The 23,451-nt window shown below is 39.1% G+C and overlaps 1 protein-coding gene across 3 annotated transcripts in view; it reads left to right on the top strand.

The window, feature by feature from the left end:
* LOC126470192 (rho guanine nucleotide exchange factor 17) overlaps window positions 1-23,451 on the top strand; it is a 649,655-nt gene that overhangs the window by 419,458 nt on the left and 206,746 nt on the right. For all 3 annotated transcript variants that reach the window (XM_050097851.1, XM_050097852.1, XM_050097850.1), the window contains 2 exons: window positions 4,491-4,828; window positions 9,741-9,832. In XM_050097851.1, the coding sequence (XP_049953808.1) occupies window positions 4,491-4,828; window positions 9,741-9,832 (430 nt within the window). The remainder of the gene's footprint in view (window positions 1-4,490; window positions 4,829-9,740; window positions 9,833-23,451) is intronic.

Here is a 23,451-nt window from a genome sequence, read left to right as displayed (position 1 = left end):
GAGCAGTGAAGCAACTTAAATCACTTAAAAAAACCAAGTCTTCTGGTCCAGACTGTATCCCAGTTAGGTTCCTTTCAAAGTATGCTGACACAATAGCTCTGTACTTAACAAATATACAACCGTTCACTCGATAAAAGATCCACACAGATCACACCAAAATTCAAGAAAGGTAGTAGTAGTAATCCACTAAATTATAGGCGCATATCATTAACATCAATATGCTGCAGGACTTTGGAACGTATATTGTATTTGAAAATTATGTGTTACCTCAATGAAAATGGTCTATTAACACACAGTCAACACAGATTTAGAAAACATCATTAATGTGAAATACAACTAGCTCTTTACTTACATGAAGTGTTGTGTGCTATTGACAAGGAGTTTCAAATTGATTTCGTGTTTCTGGATTTCCAGAAGGCTTTTGACACTGTACCACACAAGCAGCATGTGGTGAAATTGCGTGCTTATGGAATATCATCTTAGTTATATGGCTGGATTCATGATTTCCTATCAGAGAGGTCACAGTTCATTGTAATTGAGGGAAAGTCATTGCGTAAAACACAAGTGATTTCTGGCATTCCCCAAGGTAATGTTATAGGCCCTTTGCTGTTCTGTATCTACACTGAAGTGCCAAAGAAACTGGTATAGGCATGCATATTCAAATACTGCATGCATATTCAAATATGGCATGCATATTCAAATACAGAGATATGTAAACATACATAAAATGGGACTGCAGTTGGCAATGCCTATACAAGACAACAAGTGTCTGGTGCATTTGTTAGATCAGTGACTGCTGCTAGAATGGCAGGTTATCAACATTTAAGTGCTTCGAGAATGAGATTTTCACTCTGCAGCGGAGTGTGCGCTGATATGAAACGTTCTGGAAGATTAAAACTGTGTGCCGGACCAAGTTCAAGTCTCAGTCTGGCACACAGTTTTAATCTGCCAGGAACTTTCAACATTTAAGTGAGTCTGAATGTGCTGTTACAGGCAGCACATGAACAATGGGACACAGCATCTCTGAGGTAGTGATGAAGTGGGGATTTTCCTGTACAACTGTTTCATGAGTATACCGTGAATATCAGGTCTCTGGTAAAACATTAATTCTCCAACATTGCTGCAGCCTGAAGAAGATCCAGCAAGAGTGGGACCAATGACAACTAAAGAGAATTATTCAACATGTTAAGAGCAACCCTTCAACAAATTGCTGCAGATTTCAATGCTGGGCCATCAACAAGTGTCAGAATGCAAACCATTCAATGAAACATCATCGGTATGGCCTTCGCAGCTGAAGGCCCACTTGTGTACCCTTGATAACTGCATGACACAAAGCTTCATGCCTCACCTGGGACCATCAATACTGACATTAGAGTGTTGATGACTGGAAACATGTTGTGTTGTCTGGTTGGACAAGTATCATTTCAAATTGTATCAAGCAGATGGACTTGTAAGCGTATGGAGACAACTTCATGAATCCATGGACCCTGCATGTCAGCAGGGGACTGTTGAAGCTGATGGAGACTGTTCAAGATGCTGGAGGATCTGTAATGGTGTGGGGCATGTGCTGTTGAAGTGATTTGAGACCCCTGATATGTTTGGATATGATTCAGACAGGTGACACGTATGTAAGTAACCTGTCTGATTATCTACAACGATTCATGTCCATTGTGCATTCTGACAGACTTGGGCAACTCCGTCAGGACAATGTGACACCCCAAACAACCAGAATTGCTATTGAGTGGCACCGAGAAAACTCTTCTGAGTTTAAACACTTCTGCTGGCCACAAACTCCCCAGACATAAACATTATTGAGCATATCTGGGTATCATTGCAACACGCTGTTCAGAAGAGATCTCCACCCACTCATACTCTTACAGATTTATGGACAGCCCTGCAGGATTTATGGTGTCAGTTCCCTCCAGCACTACTTCAGACATTAGTCGAGTCTATGCCATGTCATGTTGTGGCACTTCTGCATGCTCGCAGGGGCCCTACACGATATTAGGCAGGTGTACCAGTTTCTTTGGCTCTTCAGTGTCTATAAATGATTTGGAGATGATCTCAACAACTGTCTTAAATTATTTGCAGATGATGCTGTTGTTTATCAATTAGTAATGTCATCAGAAGATCAAAACAAATTGCAAAACTATTTAGAAAATATTTCTGTATGATGCAAATATGGCAACTGATACCTAAATAACAAAAAGTATGTCATCCGCATGAGTGCTAAATGGTTCAAATGGCTCTGAGCACTAAGGGACTTAACGTCTGAGGTCATCAGTTCCCTATAACTTAGAACTACTTAAACCTAACTAACCTAAGGACATCACACACATCCATGCCCGAGGCACGATTCGAAACTGTGACTGTAGTGGTCGTGTGGTTCCAGACTGAAGTCCCTAGAACCACTCGGCCACACCGGCCAGCATGAGAGCTAAGAGGAGTCTGTTAAACTTCAATTACACAATAAATCAGTCGAATCTAAAGGCCACAAATTCAACTAAATACCTAGGAATTACAATTATGAACAACTTAAATTGGTGGAAACATATAGAAAATGTTGTGGTGAAGGCTAACCAAAGACCGTGTTTTATTGGCATGACACTTAGAAAATGTAACAGATCTACTAAAGACACTGCCTGCACTATGATTGTCTGTCCTGTTTTGGAATACTGCTGCATGGTGAAGTATCCTTACGAGACAGGACTGATAGAGTACATTGAGAAAGTCCAAAGGAGGGCCCCACATTTTGTATTATCACAAAATAGTGGAGAGAGTGCACTGAAATGATACAGGATTTGGGGTGGACATCATGGGAAAATATTTTGTTGATGCCAATCTACATAGAGAGAAATGATCATCATAGTAAAATAAGGGAAATCAGAGCTCACACAAAAAGATATAGATGTTTGTTTTTTCCATGCGCTGTACGAGGTTGGAATAATAGAGAATTATTGTGAACGTGGTTCAGTGATCCCTCTGCCAGGCACTTAAATGTGTTTCGCAGAGTATCAATGTAAATGTAGGTGCAGATGTAGCTCGAATCTTCTTCTGTACACATAAGGTCAATAGTGCTTCACTACCCACACTCTAGCTAAGAGCTCTCGCTTGATCGTAGCATATCCTTTCTCAGTAGGGTTCAGCATTCTGAATGCAGAGGCTACTGATAAATTCTGCCCTAATTCTCCTTGGCTCAACATGGTACTGATTGACTGCTTGCTAGCATCCATTGTAATTATGAATTGTTTTGTAAAATCAAGATACTGTAAGATGGGAGCTAGCTATTTTCTCTTTTCATTTCTGGAAAACAGTTCCCATGGTGTCAACCACTCATAGTTTGCTTCTTTCTTCAGCAGAAAGCTCTTTAAGTGCTTTGTGGTGCTAGTTCTTGGATACTCTTTCATCATGCTCTTCTTCTGTGGTTTGGGTTTTAATCCTTCTGTCACAATTATGTGCCCTATGTAAATTCTCTCTTTCTGTAGGAACTCACACTTGTCAACCTGCAATTTTAAACTGTGTGATTGGAACCTCTCAAATGCTTGTTCTAGTTTGGCATTATGCTCTTCTAATGTAGCTCTGTATGTGAATACATTATCTAAATCACATCTTGTGTGCCTGAAGTCTGGTTAATACTGTGTTCATCAGTCTCTGAAAAGTGGCTCTACCATCTGTTATTCCCATCAGTAACCATTTGTATTCTAATGCCCTTCTGGAGTATAGAAGGCTGTTTTCTCCCCATCATCTCCATCTGGTGGTAACCCTTTGCATCGTCCTAAGTGTTGAAGTGCTTAGCTTTTCCTAAGCAATATAAAATGTCATTGATACAGGATAGCAGAATACAGTGTTAATACAAATGTCATTCACCCTCCAGTAGTCCACAACTATTCTCCATTTTTGTTTCCCTGAAGCATCTGTCTTTTTTGGAACCATCAATAATGGGAAATTCTACCCACTTGTACTCAGTGTAATGAAATCATTTATTAATATTGCATCTATCTTGTTTTGGAGGGCTTCCTTCTGCACCTCTGGTAGTTGATATTTTCAGATATTTATTACTTTGCCTTACACTTTTGGTTTAATTTCATGTTTCACCATCTCTGTGTACGTCAGTCTATCCCTGGGCATGTGAAATGCATCATGATATGCAATAAACAATTCAGTAATTGGAATCCTTTCTTCTTTGTTTAAGTGATCCACTTGCACCATTTCCTTTAATCTGCTCTTGGTCCACTGAAACACAAATAGTCTTAATAACACTGCAGCATAAGACTCATACTGCTTTCATTTACTTACAGAAAACACCAACTGCAAACAGTTGTTTTTAAATTAAAAATTTAGTCCAGGCAAGGATTTTGTTTCTTCATACTTCATTTTTATTCTATGTAAAAAAATTTAAATTATTAAATTTCTTCATTATATGTTACTTTGTGAACATAGTCATAAAAACATATTATAATATCTAAAAATAATTTGGATATATTTTACAGACACTTATCAAGAACACAGAACAGAGCCATCCAGACTACAACTTACTTCTGTCGGCACAACGTGAGGTACATGTCTTGGCTGTGAAAATCAACTGTACTGAACGAGAAAGTATGGAAGCAGAACAACAGCAAGCAATGCTTAGGGAACTGGAAAATGTTATTGAAGGCTGCTCCAATATATTCACTCCAGATAGAGTGTTTCTTCGTTTTGATTTGGTGTCCATTACTGGAGATGCAGCTGGCTCTGGCAATCCAGAGCGTGGATTGTTCCTTTTTAATGATTTACTCATTATTACTACAGTTAAGCGCCGCAGCGGTGCTATCAGGAAGCCTTCAGCGTGAGTATGATATTTAGATCTGTTAATTTTAAACAAACTAAAAACATTTATTACTAGCCATTCTTCTGACTATCAAGATCTGAGAATTAAAATTCACACTGCCAGCATGCTGTGCAACAATGCTCATAGTAAACAGGGTGTTATTTACACAGCATGTAGCTAACTGTGATTTATTCACAATTACCTATGGTCTAATGTAAATATTAAGCAATTAATAGTAGATAAACAGCAACTACTCAGTAGATTGAAAAGCAACAACTTCAAATACCATACTCATTATGATTTACATGAAGTTTGTTTGTTGCCTTTATAAGCAAGAATACATATGTTAACTGTAGTTAACTGCTAATAAAATATACACAAAGTAGTTTTTAACAGTTATTTCTCTCAATTGATGTATACCATGGGCTATTCCACATACATGAAGGTTCTAATATATGGCATGACTCATGTGGAACACCATCATTTTCTATCATGCTTACCACCAGATAATTTAATACTCATAATCTGACAAGTCGACCTTATGTAAACCATTCTTCAATGTCTTCTTTATGTAAATGCATATCCATATACAAAAATGACAATTTCACACATCCATTATACATACCTCCCTACATGGAGAAACAGAAAAAGAGAATGAGAGATTCCATCTCATCTGAGACCAGACAAAATAAAAATGAAGAATAATTGTGGAGGTTGGTTCATCTCTGTCCACAGAGATTATAAAGTGTTAAAACACCAATATTCATTTATAAATACCCTGTGTATGACATATATATTACTCAGTAAATATTCTCATTTTGCTGATGAAAATTACAACCCTCTGTCACTAGAGACTCCAAATTGTAGTGTATATTATGGCAGTAAGTAATGTAACTATGACAGCACATAAGAAACTGACCCTAAAATGACTGAAAACATGAATCTGAAGAGTTCATATACATATGGAGCACCTTCTCCTTCAGGATGACAATGCAAGACCACACACGAGTGCTGCAACACCTTGGGTTTACTGTCATCAATCATTTGGCCCCATCTGATTATTGTCTGTTTCCAAAACTAAATAGCACTGTCAAGGACTTCATTTGGATTGTGATTAAGCAGTGCAAGCAGAGATGAGGGTGTGGCATCATCAACAAAGTCAGACATTCTACAATGAAGGTACCAATAAACTAGTCTCTCATTGGGAGAAATGTATTTACCATCAGGGTCACTATGTTGAGGAATTAATATGCACCCATGATGGAGAAGGATGTAGACCATTAATGAAATTTGTTTTATTTAAAAAGCTTTAAGATTTTTCACATAAAAAATCTTGAGGCATTAATTTTCAGCAGACCATCATGGATCTATTGTCCATTTTCACAAAGAAACCCACAACTTTTTTAGGGCACCTACTTATTGCATCAGTATGAGACTACACACAGATTAAGTAACATTTTACATACCCATAGACTAAAACTATTGAAGAAACTCCACATTACATGGCCATGAAATTTACAAATAAAATCTGAAAGAGGAATTGTAATCAAAATCTAAAAAAAAAAAATATTGAAGGATACCTGTAAAAACATCTGAAAACTAAATGCTTTTACCAGTGTAGAAGATTTCTTGACTGAAAACAATTTATAACAGTTTCTGTATAAAGAAGTAATAGCAAATGTACAGTATTATAAGCATAGATATTTTTTATGATAACCATGTAAAATAATATGTATCTGAAGAAGTAACAAGAAATGTGTTATAACCTTATTTTAATTTTATTAGTCTGTATGTAATGTTAGAATTAACAAGTCACCTATGTCACAATCTTTGATTGTATGAGATGCTTTATGTGATAATCAAATTTAATGTGATTTGATTTGATTTCACAAGAAGCTATACAATCATTAACACAACTAAGGTAAATGTAAATTCTGACTCATGGATTACAATTACCGTGCCTGAGGTAATTCAAATAGAAAAGACACTTGCTGAGATAGAGGTAGGGAAATGATTAGATTGTTGGAAAAAGGGTGACAAGATGAACTTTTCAAAATGATCACATTCAGTGAGGTCACTGGTACAAAAGGATGGTTTTCAGAGAAGAAAAGAGACATTAAAAGTATGAAGGAATACCTCCCTGAGGTGCACAAACAATCTTACAGTGAATGGTGCCAAGACTGAGCTATAAATTGATTACTGGAGATAGAAGTACTAAAAAAATTGTTTGGTGGACTTAGCCTGTTTAGCAATGCAGTGCAGATTTATTTAGGAAAGCAAATGTTTGTTATTTTTGGGTCATGCCAAGTGATAACTTACTTTCTTAAAGTCAATGAGCAAGTGATAATGTGGGGTAGTGTATACATACATTTATGTTATTTGAACAAAGTTTATTCTGAATAACCTAGAAAGTAAGTTTTGTTATGTAGCCCCTTTAACGTGATAACCTTTCAGTTGTGTCAGAACTGTAGAAATATATATTGCTATAAACATCTGTCAGTTACTAAAGCAGTTTCAGCAGCATTTATATGGAATATACATGGAGATGACAAAATACATGGGATACCTCCTAATATAATGTCAGACCTAATTTTGCCCGATATTGTGCAGCAACTTAACGAGAAGTTTAATAATTTTTTCATAATGTGGGGCCACAGTCATAATATATTTCTTTAAAGTCAGTACTGCCATTAGACTGATTTTTTATTTGCAGTGTTACATCCACACAATCATGATCTCGGCTTTAAGTTGCCACTATCAAGTGTTTTAATGTTATACAGTGCCTAAGATGGCATGGCTTTAACCAGAAATAGTGACCCTTAGACAATATGTCTAATAGTATATTTTAAATATGACAGTATGCCATCTTAGGCACTGTATAACGTTAAAACACTTGATAATGGCAACTTAAAGCCAAAATCGTGATTGTATAAATGTAACACTGCAAATAAAAAAAACAGTCTAATGGCAGTACTGACTTTAAAGAAATTAACAAGAAGTTGTTGGGAGTCCCCCGCAGAAATACTGAGCCGTACTGCCTCTATAGCCATCCGTAATCCAAAAGTGTTGCTTGTGCAGGATTTTGTATATGTACAAATTTCTAAATTATGGACCATAAAATGTTTTATGGGATTCATGTCGGGCAATATGGGTGGCCAAATCATTCGCTTCAATTCTACAGAATGTTCTTCAGACCAATTATGAACAATTGTGGCCTGGCGACATGACACACTGCCATTCATAAAAATTCCATTGTTGGTCAGAAATATGATGTCCATGAATGGCTGAAAATGGTCTCCTAGTAGCTGAACATAACCACTTCCAGTAACTGATCAGTACAGTTTGACCAGAGGATGCAGCTTATTTCTTGTAAACACCACTCACACCCATATGGAGCCACCACCAACTTGCACATTGCCTTGTTCATGACCTGTGTCCATGGTTTCATGGGGCCTGTGTCACACTTAATCCCTACTATCAGCTCTTACCAACTGAAATCAGGGCTCATTTGGCCAGACCACAGTTTTACAGTCATCTAGGGTCCAACTGATATGGTAATGAGCCCAGAAGAGGCACTGCAGGTGTTGGTAAAGATACTCACATCAGTAGTCATCTACCATAGCCCACTAACATCAAATTTCTCCACTCTGTTCTAATGAATACCTTCATATTATATATCCCACTCTGATTTTGGCAGTTATTTCCACAGTGTTGCTTGTTTGCTAGCTGTGACAACTCTATGCAACAGCCACTGCTCTGTGTCATTAAGTGAAGGCCCTAAGCCACTGCATGATGAGAGGTAATGCCTGAAATTTGATATTCTTGGCATGCACTTGACACTATGGATCTCAGAATACTGAATTCCATAATGATTTCCAAAATGGAATGTCCCATGTATCTAGTTCCAATTACCATTCCACATTCAAAGTCTGTTAATTCCTCCTGTGCAGCCATAATCATGTCAGAAACCTTTATACAAATCAGCCAAGTACAAATTACAGCTCTGCCAATGCACTGCCCTTTTATACGTTGTGTATGTGATACTACCCCCAACTGTATGTGCACATATTGCTGTCCCATGACTTTTGTCAACTCAGTGTAAGTGCTCTATATGTCAGTCTAGTGTTCTGTGGGTAAAGTACATGAGTCAGAAAAATCTGCTCTTATTTCTTTGTTGGCAACATTATGTGAGCAAATTGGTAGTTGCATCATTTACACAACTAAACTGTACATAACACTCACAGATGTGGCTATAGTTTCCTCTCTCTTCTCCATAAACCCCCTCCAGAAGTGACTAGCAAATAAAAAATTAAAATATGTATGTGAAGTAACTCTAGCTCATTAACAACAATGAACTGGACATTTTATTCACATGCAAAAACTTCTAAGTACACCATAAGGATATTTTAAAAAATGCAGACAAAAAGTGTGTTTCGTTGGAAGTGAATTAAGGAAACGTATAATACAATACATATATTAGTTTTTTAGTTTTAATTTTTTCAATTTTATTTTAACACAATTGAATGATGGAACATACACTGACATTGTCACAGTGGCAGAGCATTGCACTCCCGAAAGTGAGTCCAGTATGCTAACCACTGCACCACCTCACTTGGTATTAAAAGTAAAATTAAAGGTGTAGGAAAATGATGCATGACTGCTAAGCTTGTCAGAAGCACAACTAAACTGTTAAAGTTGTGTGTGACACTTTTCTATACCTTTACATTTTTACTACTTTTCTAGTTGCAGGCAATGAATTATGTCTTAGTAATGATAATTCAAACTTGTACTTTTTTATTTTGGTGTCAACACTGTCCAAGTTATTCCACCTAAACTATATGATGAATTGATCCATTTTATCAGTCTGAAGCAATTTTAGCAACATATCTTAAATTAAAATACTAAATTTTGGAATACTGTTCTGTTTCAGCATCCTCCCAGCAAACCTGATCCAGCAGTTGGAAGGAAACAAACACAGAATGGCGATGAGACTCCTCCTTGAAGATGTTGAGATAGTAAAACGTATGATACAGACTTTATTCTTCACAGTATTGTAAATTTAATTTTGCTTAGCAATTCATGTTCTTCTGTTAACTAGCAAATAATAAGTGTGCTTCAAAGCAAAAACTAATCTTTGAAATAGTAATGAAAATATATACTCCTTTCTGTCTTCTATTTAGGTATCTAGTTCCACATCTCATTGTGTATAATAAGTATGTGCTGTCTTTATAAGTTATAAATACTCTCCTGTACTTAGATGAACCATGGTTTTCAGTGATTCAATGCTAAACTAGTGATGCATGTTTACAAGATCAGTCATACATTGTTGGCCACTAGGACTTCAATATCATGAAGGATGTGAGCAACAAATGCCAATGGCATAAAGTGTACTGTGCTTGGATATGTAAATGTTTAACATTTCAGATCAAGATGGAATTTGTTGTGAAGCAGCCATCAAAATCTCACATGTTGTGCTCTGCTGCATGTTATGTCACTGGGTGGTCTACCCAGTTTTTGGCAACCGTTTGGTGGTGGCCATTTATTGTAGTTGACAGCTGGTGGGTTGTCATACCAATGTAAAATGCTGTGCAGTGGTTACAGCAGAGCTAGTATATAACATGGCTGCTTTCACAGGTAGCCCACTCTTTGATGAGGTAGGGTAATCCTGTGACAGGACTGGAGTAGGTGGTGCTGGGTGGGTGGATTGGGCAGGTCTTGCATCTGGGTCTTCCACAGGGGTATGGTCCCTGTGGTAGGGGTTGGGGGGATGGACAAGATTATGGGGGAGGTTGGGTGGGCAGCAACACCACTTTGGGGGGGGGGGGGGTTGTAGGAAGTGTCTTGGGTAGTATGTTCCTCATTTCAGGGCATGATGATAGGTAATAAATGCTTGACGAATGATGTGGTTCAGTTGTTCCACTCTGGGGTGCTATTGGGTGACAAGGGGACACTTCTCTGTGGTTGGTTCTTGGTTTGGATGTGAGGATCAGGTGTGTATGAGGGTATGACACAGGATATATGTTTATGAATTAGGTCCGCAGAGTACTGCCTCTTCGTTAAGGCCATTGTGAGGCCTTCAGCGTACTGGGCAATGGAGTTCTCATCACTATAGACGCATCTATCATGGGTAGTCAAACTGCATGGGAGGGATTTTTTGGTGTGGAAGGAGTGGCAGCTGTCAAAATGGAAGTACTGTTGGTGATTGGCGGGTCTGATGCGAACCAAAGTGTGGCGGGAGCCATCTCAGAGGAGGAGATTGAGGGCTAGGAAGGTGGCATAATGGGTGGAGGAGGAACTGGTGAAGTGGATGGGAGAGAAGGTCCCTTGGGCTACCATGATCCAACCCTCGTCCTACCCACAGTGTTCATCCTCCTCAGCACCTTATAACATCCAGACACTGCATACCTGACCTTTTCAACCTATCACATCCTCCAGAAACCCCTACCAACACTCCATGAAATCCAGGGCCAAAACAATCTCAGAAAACAGTTGTTAACCTCTCCACCAAAAGCATTAGGCCCTCAGAAATTTCAATCCTGCCCAATGGCCTCACATTCAGCCCTACTCCCAGGTTTTACCATGTTGGACCTGTGAAACACCTAGTCTCCTTCTCCTGTTCCCTACAGTGCAAACATTTCTTTGCCACCAACTCCTCCAACCAAAGCCAATCCAATCCAACAGTAAACCCTTCCCCTCTCAATTCATACCACCATCCAACCATGACCCTTGCACATTCTCTCCTAACCAACCACTGGTCACCTTCTAGGAATTCCCAACTACCAACATTGCCTCACCGTCCTTCCCCAGTTCCCTCCATAAGGACAACAGCCTTTCAACAGAAGAAAGTACTGCCCTACAGAACCTAAATATTGATCCTGACCTTATCATCCTCCTGGCAGACAAAGGTTCCACTATTGTTGTGATGAACTGGAGTAGCTACATGGCAAAGGGCCTACCCCAGTTATCCAACACCACCACCTAAAAGCTCTGCAAGGGTGGCCCAATCCCAGAAGTCCATAACCTCCAGTCCCTGCTGAAATCCTCTCACTTGAACCCATCTCCATACTCACCTCTGCAAAGGCCCACACACCTGCCTTCTATATGCTCCCAAAAATCCACAAACCTACCAATCCTGGGCACCCAGTTGTGGCTGGTTACAGTGCCCTGCTGAAAGAATCTCAGCCTTTGTTGATCAACATCTCAAACCAACTGTCCAAAACCTAGCATACCACATTAAAGATATCAGCCACTTCCTGCACTGGCTCTCCACCATCCCCGCACCGTTACCACCCGGATGCCTACTCGCCACTGTTGATGCAACCTTCCTACGCACCAATACACCCAAGGACCTTGTTGTCTCCCAACACCCTGCATATTGCAAAACCATGACTTCATACCTTGCACACCTAAACAACTGCATCCTAACACATAACTACTTCACCTTTGAAGGGAAGGCATGCAAACAAATTCGTGTACCTTACCCTCTTTCTTCCACAACCTTAACAGCTTCTCTCCCATCCACTTCACCTGGTCCTGCTCCACCCATCGTGCCACCTACCTATATGTCAATCTGCTCGTCTCACGTGGCTCCATCCACACCTCAGTCCAGTTCAAACCAACCAACAGTACCTCCACTTTGACAGCTGCCACCCTTCCCACACCAGAAAATCCCTCACATACAGCTTGGATACTCATGGTAGATGCATCTGCAGTGATGAGAACTCCATCAAATGGTTCAAATAGCTCTGGGCACTATGGGACTCAACTTCTGAGGTCATCAGCCCCCTAGAACTTAGAACTACTTAAACCTAACTAACCTAAGGACATCACACACATCTAGGATTCAAACCTGCGACCGTAGTGATTGCGCGGTTCCAGACAGTAGCGCCTAGAGCCACTTGGCCACTCTGGCCAGCAGAACCCCATCGCCCAGTATGCTGAAAGCCTCACAAAGGCCTTCACAGGCAGGCAATACTCTGCAGACTTAATTCACAAACAGATTTCCTGTGCCATATCCTCACACACATTTGATCCTCAAATCCATCCCAGGAACCAACCACAAAGAAGTGTCCCACAGGGATCATACCCCTGTACAAGACCCAGATGCAAGACCTGCCCAATCCACCCACCCAGCACCACCTACTCCAGTCCTGTCATAGGCTATTCCTACCTCTTCAGAGGCTGGGCCACCTGTGAAAGCAACCATGTTATATACCAGCTCTGCTGCAACCACTGCACAGCATTTTACATTGGAATGACTTCCACTAGGTGTCAACTAGAACTACTGGTCACCACCAAACTGTTGCAAAAAACAAGGTAGACCACCAAGTGGCATAACATGCAGCAGAGCACAACATCCGAGATTTCAGTGGTTACTTCACAACCAATGTCCTCTGGATCCTCCCCACCACACCCGCTTTTCTGAGCTGTGCAGATGGGAGCTATCCTTACAGTACATCCTTTGCTCCCATAACCTTCTTCACCTAAACCTAAAATATTCTCTGTCCCCCCACCCAGTAGTGTGTGTGTGTGTGTGTGTGTGTGTGTGTGTGTGTGTGTGTTGTACACCTTCCTCTGCCTCAGTAACCACACCCAATTCAGCTAATTGTGTGCTGTTATCTCATGCCCTAGTCTATAAAATCGCAGGCCCAACCATCTGCCACCTACCCCCTCTACCTGCAATCCTAGCTAGCCCACAGACAGGTCCTCATTCTCCCATTAGCTCCTAGATGCTTCCCCTGAACCCATCCCCACCTCCCACCTCACTTCACCCCTCACCCCACCCCATACTTCCACCTCAACCCAGCACACTCACCATGGGCCAGTATAGAGCTGGTAGGCAGCTGAGCACAATGTACAGAAACAGGAGTGTGGATGTGAGTTAGGGTGTATGTGTGAGTTTGTGTGCATGTTTTTCCTACAGCTAGAAAAAGGAAGTGCATTCTGAAAGCTAGTTGAGCTCTGTACCTCTTGTCTGTGTGCCTATTGACAATGCAGTGCTCCTATCTCTCAGTTAGTTATTTCTTTGTCTCTAAATAATTTGTAATTTTCAACCAGAACTTTCCATACAATATTATGCCATGAACAGTTGCATCACCAAGACTAATTCTTAACACATGTTTCCTCATTTCTTGTCTAGCTACAAATCACTTCAAAAACTGATTCATAAAACATATTTAACAATTTGTGTCTTGTGTTCAGCTCATCTATGATAGACTGGCTGCACTGGAATGTAGTGCACAATGCTCATGTGTGTGGCAGAGTGGGCATGCTTTTCTCATAGTGTTTCATTCAGCCCCCTCATATAATACAATAATTCTCCCAGTTGGGACTATAAACAACTGTCAATTTTTCCTGTGGTATAGGATGCCTCTCCAGAGAATCTGGATTAAAAGTGTCCACTTAAATAAACAAAGATACTGTAACTGGAGCTGGTTGTAGACATTATCCTTCAAAATTATCTGAATAAAATGTACTTTATCTCAAAGTATTACTTTTACAGGGCTATAAACTGGTACAGTTTCATGATTTTGCTTATTGAGTATGGTGCTCAAATTTCTAACCTCTATGTTAACCAAAAGAATGGTTTATCTACCATGTTTTTCTACCAAAATTCGAATTTTACTTAAAATTCAGGACAAAGTTTATATACTATATTACCTCAATATTTAAGCCCTTACTAACTCATTTTAATGCACTTAAAAATTATGAAATAAGTCAGTTTTCTTGGAAACTACTATACAAATTGAACTGAAACTCAAGATACTTCACTTTTGCGTAAATCTGAACACTATAAGCTACATAAGTTATGTGATTTGTCGAATTGCTACCCACCAGTACTGACCTACAGCTCATGTGGGCTACAGTTGGAAGGATGGGAAGTCCCACCATCTCTGCATTAAAGGCTAATTTGCATATGGGTGGCAAGCCACAAGCTGTAATTGCTTCCCCACATGGGTTTCTCATTTAGAAATCACATTTGCATGTGGATAGTTTGTAAGAGGATTGTGTTATGCCTTGTGCAGGAAGAATAAATGTCTACCAGCACATGTTAGAACTCAATAGTGACAGAATGGTGACATGTCAAGATTGTGGTTTGTCATTTGATGATATTGTTTTTTATATCATTCCAGATCCCATGACTGTAACACAGATATGGAATCTATGGCTTCAGGAGAGTCAGACTCCACACCATGCAGAATTTCCACACATGTAACTAGTATCTGAAAGGACAAACATACTGTTGAATCATCCATGCAGAATAGTAGAGATATATCAGGTGTCTTGAGTCAACAAATGGGCTTTTTTGGAGAAAAACAAATATCCAAATGGATGGTATGGTGATGTCTGGAACATCAACAGAGATTATCAGCATGGTGACCATTGTTGTGGATTCCCGTGAATTGGTAACAGAGACAGGGAGGCCAATAGTGGTGTACCCAATGACAACGCACGACACAAGAGTGGCACTATGTCATATTTTCACATGAGTTCTGATTATGATAGATATCTCATGTGTGGAAGCTTTGGGGAGAATGAATATTACCACATTTCATTCACATTATCATTTGGGCATAGCACCTGGCATGATGGAAGGGGTGCTACTACATACATAAGAGATTCATCTCTGCTTCACATAAGTGGTAATTTGAATGGTAGCCATTACATTTCTGATTGCTGTGGCTGGTGGCTGTTCCCTGTCTTTGAGGCATCTGTGATGTTATCTCTCAAGAAGATAATGAACAACTGCACATTGCCCATACCATCCTGGCCTACCTCGATGCCAGCAACTACGACTGATGAAGTCTGGCATAGAGTTGAAGTACCATGGAATGACATACCTGTATCTGTCATCTGTGATTAGTTCAGCATGATGCCCAGGCAGGTTAGAGCTGTTGTTGTTGCCAAACATGGCAGTTGTGTTTGTATACTGAATGCACTCAGTTCATCCCCAAAATCTCCTGCATTTTAATGGTGTGTTCTTCCTATTCTACTGTATATGCACATTAAGTAAAATTTTGTTGTTTGTTATCCTTCCTGATGTTGCAGTTATAATGGCCAGCAGTTTATTTCACATCTAAGAACAGGTAATTTGTTTCTATGACTACTGGATTGGCTGTAGCTAGAGACAAAGTGTATTTGATATTCAAAACTGGTTAGTTTTCTTTGAAACTTCTTGACTGTTTAAAACTGTTTGTCAAACTGTGATTAATGGGCAATCTCCTGCTGACAGAACCACCCAGGAACAACTCATGACCTGCCTCGGAAATTCGCTTTTGCCAGTACATCTCTCCTACTTTCCAAACTTCATATCTCTCTTGCATACCTTGTCTAAGGTATCCAGGAATGACTCACGAGCTGCCCCCACAACTAACAGGGAGACTGCACATACTTGTCACCACTGATTTTGTTTGAATTCATGGTATAGGCAGGACTTGACCAGAAATGAAAATGAAAAATGTGGGAGCTCCAGATGGCCAAGAATTTAGAAAAAATAACATTTTTAGTATGGGTCAGGTGAGAGATGAGCCATTAACACTAGTGTAGTTTCCAGACAGTGGACCTGCCAGGTTAGCCGAGACTGCTAATGCGCTGCTTCCTGGACTCGGGCAGATGCACCAGCCCAGGATCAAATGCACCCAGCAGAGTAACAATGAGGGCTGGTGTGCTGGCCAGCCTGGGTGTGGTTTTTAGACTGTTTTCCACATTCCCCCAGGTGAATACCGGGCTAGTCCCCTTGTTTCACCTTAGATACATGACTCGCAGACATCTGAACATGTTCACACTATTCCACGGATTACACTAGACGCAGACAGTTGGGGTACACTAATTCAATCCTGCAGGGTAGAGGGCGGGGGGGGGGGGGGGGGGGGGCAGGAAGAGCATCCAGCCACCCCTTAACATTAACCTTGCAAAGTTCTTTTCTAACAATGCCAACCCTGCGAAACTGTGGGATAAATGCACCAGGGAAAAAGTTTCCAGACAGCAGTTGGTGCACCAGGAAGAGTACAGGATGGTAATCCAAGGATTTTGGGGTCAAGTCCCTATGCACAAATTGTTTTTTTTTTTTAATTCTAAATTATTACATTACTTACACTGCAAATAAACTGAAATACTGCTCAACATGATGTATTTATACTATATTTGTAATAGGCATGAAAAGGAAGGGCAAAGGATAATTTGAGGCTGCAAATAAATTTAAAGAAAGTGAGTGTAAGGCATGCATTACAGGTCTATATACAAAATTAGATACTTTTATTATTTTATAGTTAATGATATACATATGTTGGGGTGATATTAATTGCAAATACAAGGGAGTAGTAATTTTCTCAGCATCATGCACATGTTTTGAACATAGCATTTTTACAATTATGTGGGTGTTTTAAAGCTTCCATTGAAACAAAAATTTGGCTTACATTCATAGAAACTTCTTCCTCATCGCACAGTTTGGCAGCAAACCATGTGTAATATATCATTTCACCATTTCTGTGAGGTAAGGGCAGTTTTGAAGCTTTTTGATCAAATCCTTTACCTGATGATAAAAACAGGCACCACAGGGTTGTACTAGTAGAGTGCATTTGAGTGGGAATCACTTTGATACTGCCCAGTGGAAATCATACACAGTCATATCACAAACAAAATTTAATTTCCTGTCAATTCCTGACCCCTAAGAAATACAGATACAGGATCATTTCTCAGCAACTTACACATACATTGAGTCATGATATACAAGGTTTGTCAGTAAAAAAATTAGCAGATGTATCACTTCTTGTAGTGGCATACAACTACATTACCATAAATGTGATAACATCACAAGGAGGAAAATTCTCCTACCTAGTTGCCAAAGAACAGAGAACTGAATCAACATGAACAATAGCATCAGTCAACCATGCTTGTTTAACTTCTACTGCAACATTGGTTGAGGCAAAATAAAAACATCCATCATGAAACTCTGGTGGACTGTACAGAACATCAGTCACCTGTTGTGTCTACATCATGTGTGTCACTGGCATTCAGCTATCTAAAAGACTATCTTAGATGTAGAGACTGACTATAGTATGGATGTTGATACTTCAAAAGTGATGTTCTCGATGGTCCATTACTGTTTTGTGGTGGACATACTGATTTTGCTTTAACTAATGTTGTAGTTGAAGTTGGACAAGCATTATTGACTGTTGCTATTGTTAATGGTGATTCATCTGTCTGTTCTCTGGCACCCAGTTCGAAGAATTTTTCTCCTTCTGATGTATCACATACAGGACATTTATGGTAACTCAGTCTTATCCTGCTACAAGAAGTGATTTGTCTGCTAATTTTGTTATTGACAAACCTATATACGTAAGAACTCAATGTATGTGTAAGCTGTTGAAAGATGATTCTCTATCTATATTTCTTACGGCTTGTGGAATTGATATGAAATTTAATTTTGTTTGTGATATGACTATGTATAATATAGTATTTATGCAAGGGTGCAGTGACACCTGTAGACTGAAGGATGTAATACATTGTCTAATAGACTATGTAATAAACTACATGCTGATCTTTTGGTTTTGGTCACGAGATTGTGGAGCCCATGACATTAATTGCTGATCATCAGTCCCACCATGACTGATCAGTTGGTTTCTCAATTTACTTTTCAAGAATTCATGAACTTCATGAAAAAAGTGTGATGGAGCACCATTCTGTTGATAGATGAAGTCCACACTCTTGGTCTTGAGTTCTGGTATGAGCCAATTTTCCAGCATACCCAAACACATGTGTCCTGTAATGGTCTTTTCAAAGAAGAGAAAGGGACCATAAACTTTAAACTGTGAGACTGCACAGAACAAATTAAGTTTTCATGAATCTACATGATAGCATGGTTGTCCTCTGTCTCACAAATTCACACACTGTGCCTTTTCACAGTGCCATTCACAAGAAAATGTTGCTTCATTAGTGAAGATGAGTTTTTCACAAAACCCATCCTCTTCCATAAACCGTTGCAGTTGAGCTGAAAATTAAAAATGACTTACTTTGTCATCAGGACTCACGGCTCGTAGTAACTGCAAGAGGTGAAGCTTCAGCTTCAGTCATTTCTTTAAGATCTTTCAGATGGTCAGTTGTGGTATGTTCAGCTCTCTGCTTACTCTGTTCATTGATTTCTGTGGGCTATGTGGAAACTCACCTGTATGCAATCAACCATTTCTTCAGTCACTGCAGGCTAACCCATTGATTTCCCCCTTCATAGGCATCCTGAAGCCTTAAAATACATGCATCATCACCAAATGGAGTTGGAAGTTGAAGGTTCTTTGTTGAACTTTGTTCTGAAGTGTTGTTGCATTGTCAAAGTAGATTGATGTGAATGCATTTCAAGCACAACTTGTGCTTTCTCAGCACCTGTCACCATCTAGCCTAACTGCTCACTGCTCTGCACTCATGGGAGAAATCTAAAGTGCAGCTGCAACAATACAAAATTTTTCTATATGAGTGTTGGATTTTGTCACAATATGTGAATTGCTGCAGCTACAGTGAATTTATAAAATACCTTGACTCATTTATAATACCCTTGTGTATTCAATTATTTTCTCAACACTTCTGGGTATTTTTATTGAGGTCTTATCCAATGCTGTTTTCTTCCAAATAATTATTGATAATTTGAATAATTTTGTCTTACACTCTTGAGTAGAGGAATCCCAGCAGCAATCAGAAAATTGTGCTTGTGGACAGCTACTGCTGGATTTAGAATCTCCTTGTAACAATTCTTGAAACATTCAGATTATGGAAAAAATATAAGTTTAACTGATTTTTTATTATATGAGTGCATCTCAAAAAAATTCTGTAAATGACATTGTAATTCTCTGACAAACAGTATTTACTCACACATTTTTCTAGACAGGACAATGTAAACCCCCTCCCCCCTGTATATTCATATAATATGCTATTCATAAACATTTACTTAAGTTTATGACAATCTGACTATAGTGAAGGGGTTTGTTACACCAGACATCCAAGTCAGTAGCCTATAAAACCATTTGCTTACCACTATCTTGTGCTTTGCATTGTATAATTGTAGGAAACTATTTCTAATGGCTGTCCAGTAATAATAAAAGCCATTTGATTTAAACTTTGTTTATGTTGCATAGGACAAGTATCTGGGCTCCAATTGCTCTCACGTAGGTCTTGAACACATTTTTTGCTTAGTCACAAAGATCAGTTTTTTTCGTTATATTGGCATTCAGAAGAATGATATTCAGAAGATATTACAAAATGTTACAAAATTTTAGCAACACAATACTCCTAACTCATTTTCATACTAAAAGTGTACAATAATCTTGTGACTTTGATTGGATTGATGAAATCATTAATATCAAAGCAAATATTTGATTATTAGTTGACAAGAAAAATGTCAAATGATTTCAGAAAGAGGGTCTCATCAAGCAAATATGGATAACAAACAGACTGTAGAAAGTCAAGTATGTTAATAATTCAAATCATAAATTACATAGTGTGTCTTCACTACAAATGTTCAATCAAATTCAGATATCCAAACTAGTCATATTTTGATCAAAAAAACAACACAAGTATGAAATGTAAATGATATGGTAGAAAATCATAACCATACAATACAGAAAGTAAAGTCACTGACACTTTTTGAAATGACCAAAAAGTTAGCAATGCAGAAATACAGAGCAATAAAACAAAAATAAGCTCAGAATAATTTAAAAATAACTCTTTGACTGTATTCTTTTCTAAATTTAAAGTTTTGATGGGTCTTAAGCAAAAAAACAAATAAATCATAATTTTGTTAATAACATGTCTGCTATAAGAGAAAACACACACTTCTGCACAAGTAACTCCTTGCAATTGTATTTTATTTGGCATTGTGCCTCAGACTGCTTCTTACTGGACTCCTGTTCACTTTTGTTCAAACAAAAATCACTTTTGCTTGTCATGTCAAAATGGCATATACTTCCCACAAAATATTAATTTTTCAGGATGTTGCTTCCTGTCGCACTGTGCTGGCCCAATTGACTACATTGGTGTATTGACCGAGTTCCTCTGACTGTTTGGCTGTTCTGCACTGCCCACTGCACATGCACAGCAGACAATACTGCTATTGGTGACTGATTTCCATGAGACCACACTTCACTGACACACGTGCAACAGAATGGTGTGGCCTCAACACTGTGTGTCATATGGCATCCTGCACCATGCGCACATGATTTCATGAAACAGAGAGTAGTTTCATACACTCAGTTCACATCAGCAGTTCCTAGGTAGGCATTATTGTTCCTTACGGCATTTCCCCTGTGGACTGATGCTTAAATTAAACAAAATATTTGCACAGTTCAACACTGTTGTGATGGGTGGTCATAATTCAGATTGCACAACAACACTTTACTCATCAGTTCTGTTATCCTCATTACTGTCATTGTTACTGTCTTGTGCATCTATGTCTATAGCTATAATCTGCAAGCCACTGTGAAGTGCATGGCATCCCACTGTACAGCTGTAAGGGCTTTTTCTTATTCCATTCAAATATGGATCATGGGAAAAACTATTGCTTAAATGCCTCCAGTCTCTGTGTGCACTGTAATTGATCTAATATTATCCTCAAGATCTCTATGGGAGCAATATGTTGGGTGTTTTAGTATATCCCTAGATTCATCATTTAAAGCCAGTTCTTGAAACTTTTTCAGTAAACTTTCTTGGAATACTTTCTGTCCTTCTTCAAGAGTGTGCCAGTTCAACTCTTTTAACATCTCAGTGACACACTCCAACATTTCAAACAAATCTGTGGCCATTCACATTGCCCTTCTCTGGATGTGTTCAATAAGCAGTGGTACTGCTACTTATACCAAGTGCACACTGGCATTATTACCCAACTAAGTACATATTTGTTCAGTGTGTGGTCAACTATTCTATTAAACTTGAGTCACAGTTCTTCTATATGCTCCTGCCTGAGCTGAAAGTTTCAAGTTTGTGACTGAGGTTTGACACTACGTATTCTCTGTCTAGTTTACTGAACATGTAAATCTTTCTGCTTGTTTTAGTTGCCCTTTGTGTTTTGGTATTCATTGTTGCTATAATTGCCTCGTGGTAATTGGCACCATTTTTGATGTGGACATCTCCAAAGAGGTCAATCCTGTTTGTTGTTCCATCATGAGTGGAATTCTGAACTGTCTGCTCTAGGTAGTTTTCAGAAAAGGCATTTAGTAATGTTTCAGAGGATGAACTGTCATGCCGGCCGGTGTGGCCGTGCGGTTAAAGGCGCTTCAGTCTGGAACCTCATGACCGCTACGGTCGCAGGTTCGAATCCTGCCTCGGGCATGGATGTGTGTGATGTCCTTAGGTTAGTTAGGTTTAATTAGTTCTAAGTTCTAGGCAACTGATGACCTCAGAAGTTAAGTCGCATAGTGCTCAGAGCCATTTGAACCATTTTTTTGAACTGTCATGGATACCACAAACAAAGCTATAATTATCCCAATTGATTGTTGGAAGATCAAAGTATCATCCAATGATTACAGGAATGACCCAAGTATGAGCTTGGAGCCCATGTGACAGGCATCTTTTGTCCCAACATGTGCCACAATCTGTAGTTGGTTGCACCCTGTGCCCTCAACGGCTGCTGAAATAGCCCCTTCAGCATAGGCCTCCATAGATATACACTGCGTGTACCTGGTGTTTCTCCCCATCCCTTGCTGCCATTTCCTTAAGGGGTACCATTATTTACCATATGTTTGAACTTATTTACATCTTAATTACTTATTTATTACTTAATTATGTACTGCACATCTTCTTTCCCACATCAAGCTTCAGTATCAGGACGCTTAAGGTGAAGCATATTTGAATGGTCTATCCTAGTAACATGATATAGTTATTTATAAATGGGCTAAAACTTATTGATGGCTTGATCAATTCTTTTTTATTGTGGTTTGTAGACTATGAGATGCATATGCTTTTTGTGGCCAGCTTTTCTTTTTTCTGCCATTTGAAATGACATCTTCTCCACCTTTTTGATCTTCTCAGCCAATGTAATACCATTGTAAGGTAAATCCTTGATCCCTTCATATCAGATTTTCAGTCAAACAACATTTCAGTATAGGTGTATCCTATCGAGATACGCAATGTGAGTTTAAGATGCTCTAAAACTGTGAGATGTACTGTCCCCACTTTCCATGTCTTCTTTGACAGAACTCTCTTCAAAACTATTTAACTCCTTCACCACATGCTGTGGTGAACCTGATGCTGGTCTGTAGCATGGTTTTTGTACTGGTATCACACCAGATTTCTTTGACATCTCATTCCATGTGTTCCAGCAAATTGACTTCCATTATCACTAATTATCTTCTTCAGAATGTATATGTTCAAGAAGTAATCTTTTCTCAATTATGTCACACTGGCACCTCCACTAACTTTTTGTAATACAGATTAATATATTTAGAGAATAGTTCTAAAGCTACTAATATCTCTATGGCACCATCTATAGTTTGTGGTAACAGACCATGATATCAACATCCACTACTTGTTTCAGTTTATCTGGAAGCATTGGATGCATAAAAGCTTTCCTCTTTACTGTGGATGTCTTACTTCTTTGATGCACACCAACAGGTTTTTAGTCTGTTGGTTGTCCTCTTCACAATGTTATTAAACGGTATGCT

This window comes from Schistocerca serialis, chromosome 3 (assembly GCF_023864345.2).
Source record: "Schistocerca serialis cubense isolate TAMUIC-IGC-003099 chromosome 3, iqSchSeri2.2, whole genome shotgun sequence".
In the NCBI taxonomy this organism is placed as follows: domain Eukaryota; kingdom Metazoa; phylum Arthropoda; class Insecta; order Orthoptera; family Acrididae; genus Schistocerca; species Schistocerca serialis.
This window is presented reverse-complemented; position numbering and strand designations above follow the sequence as displayed.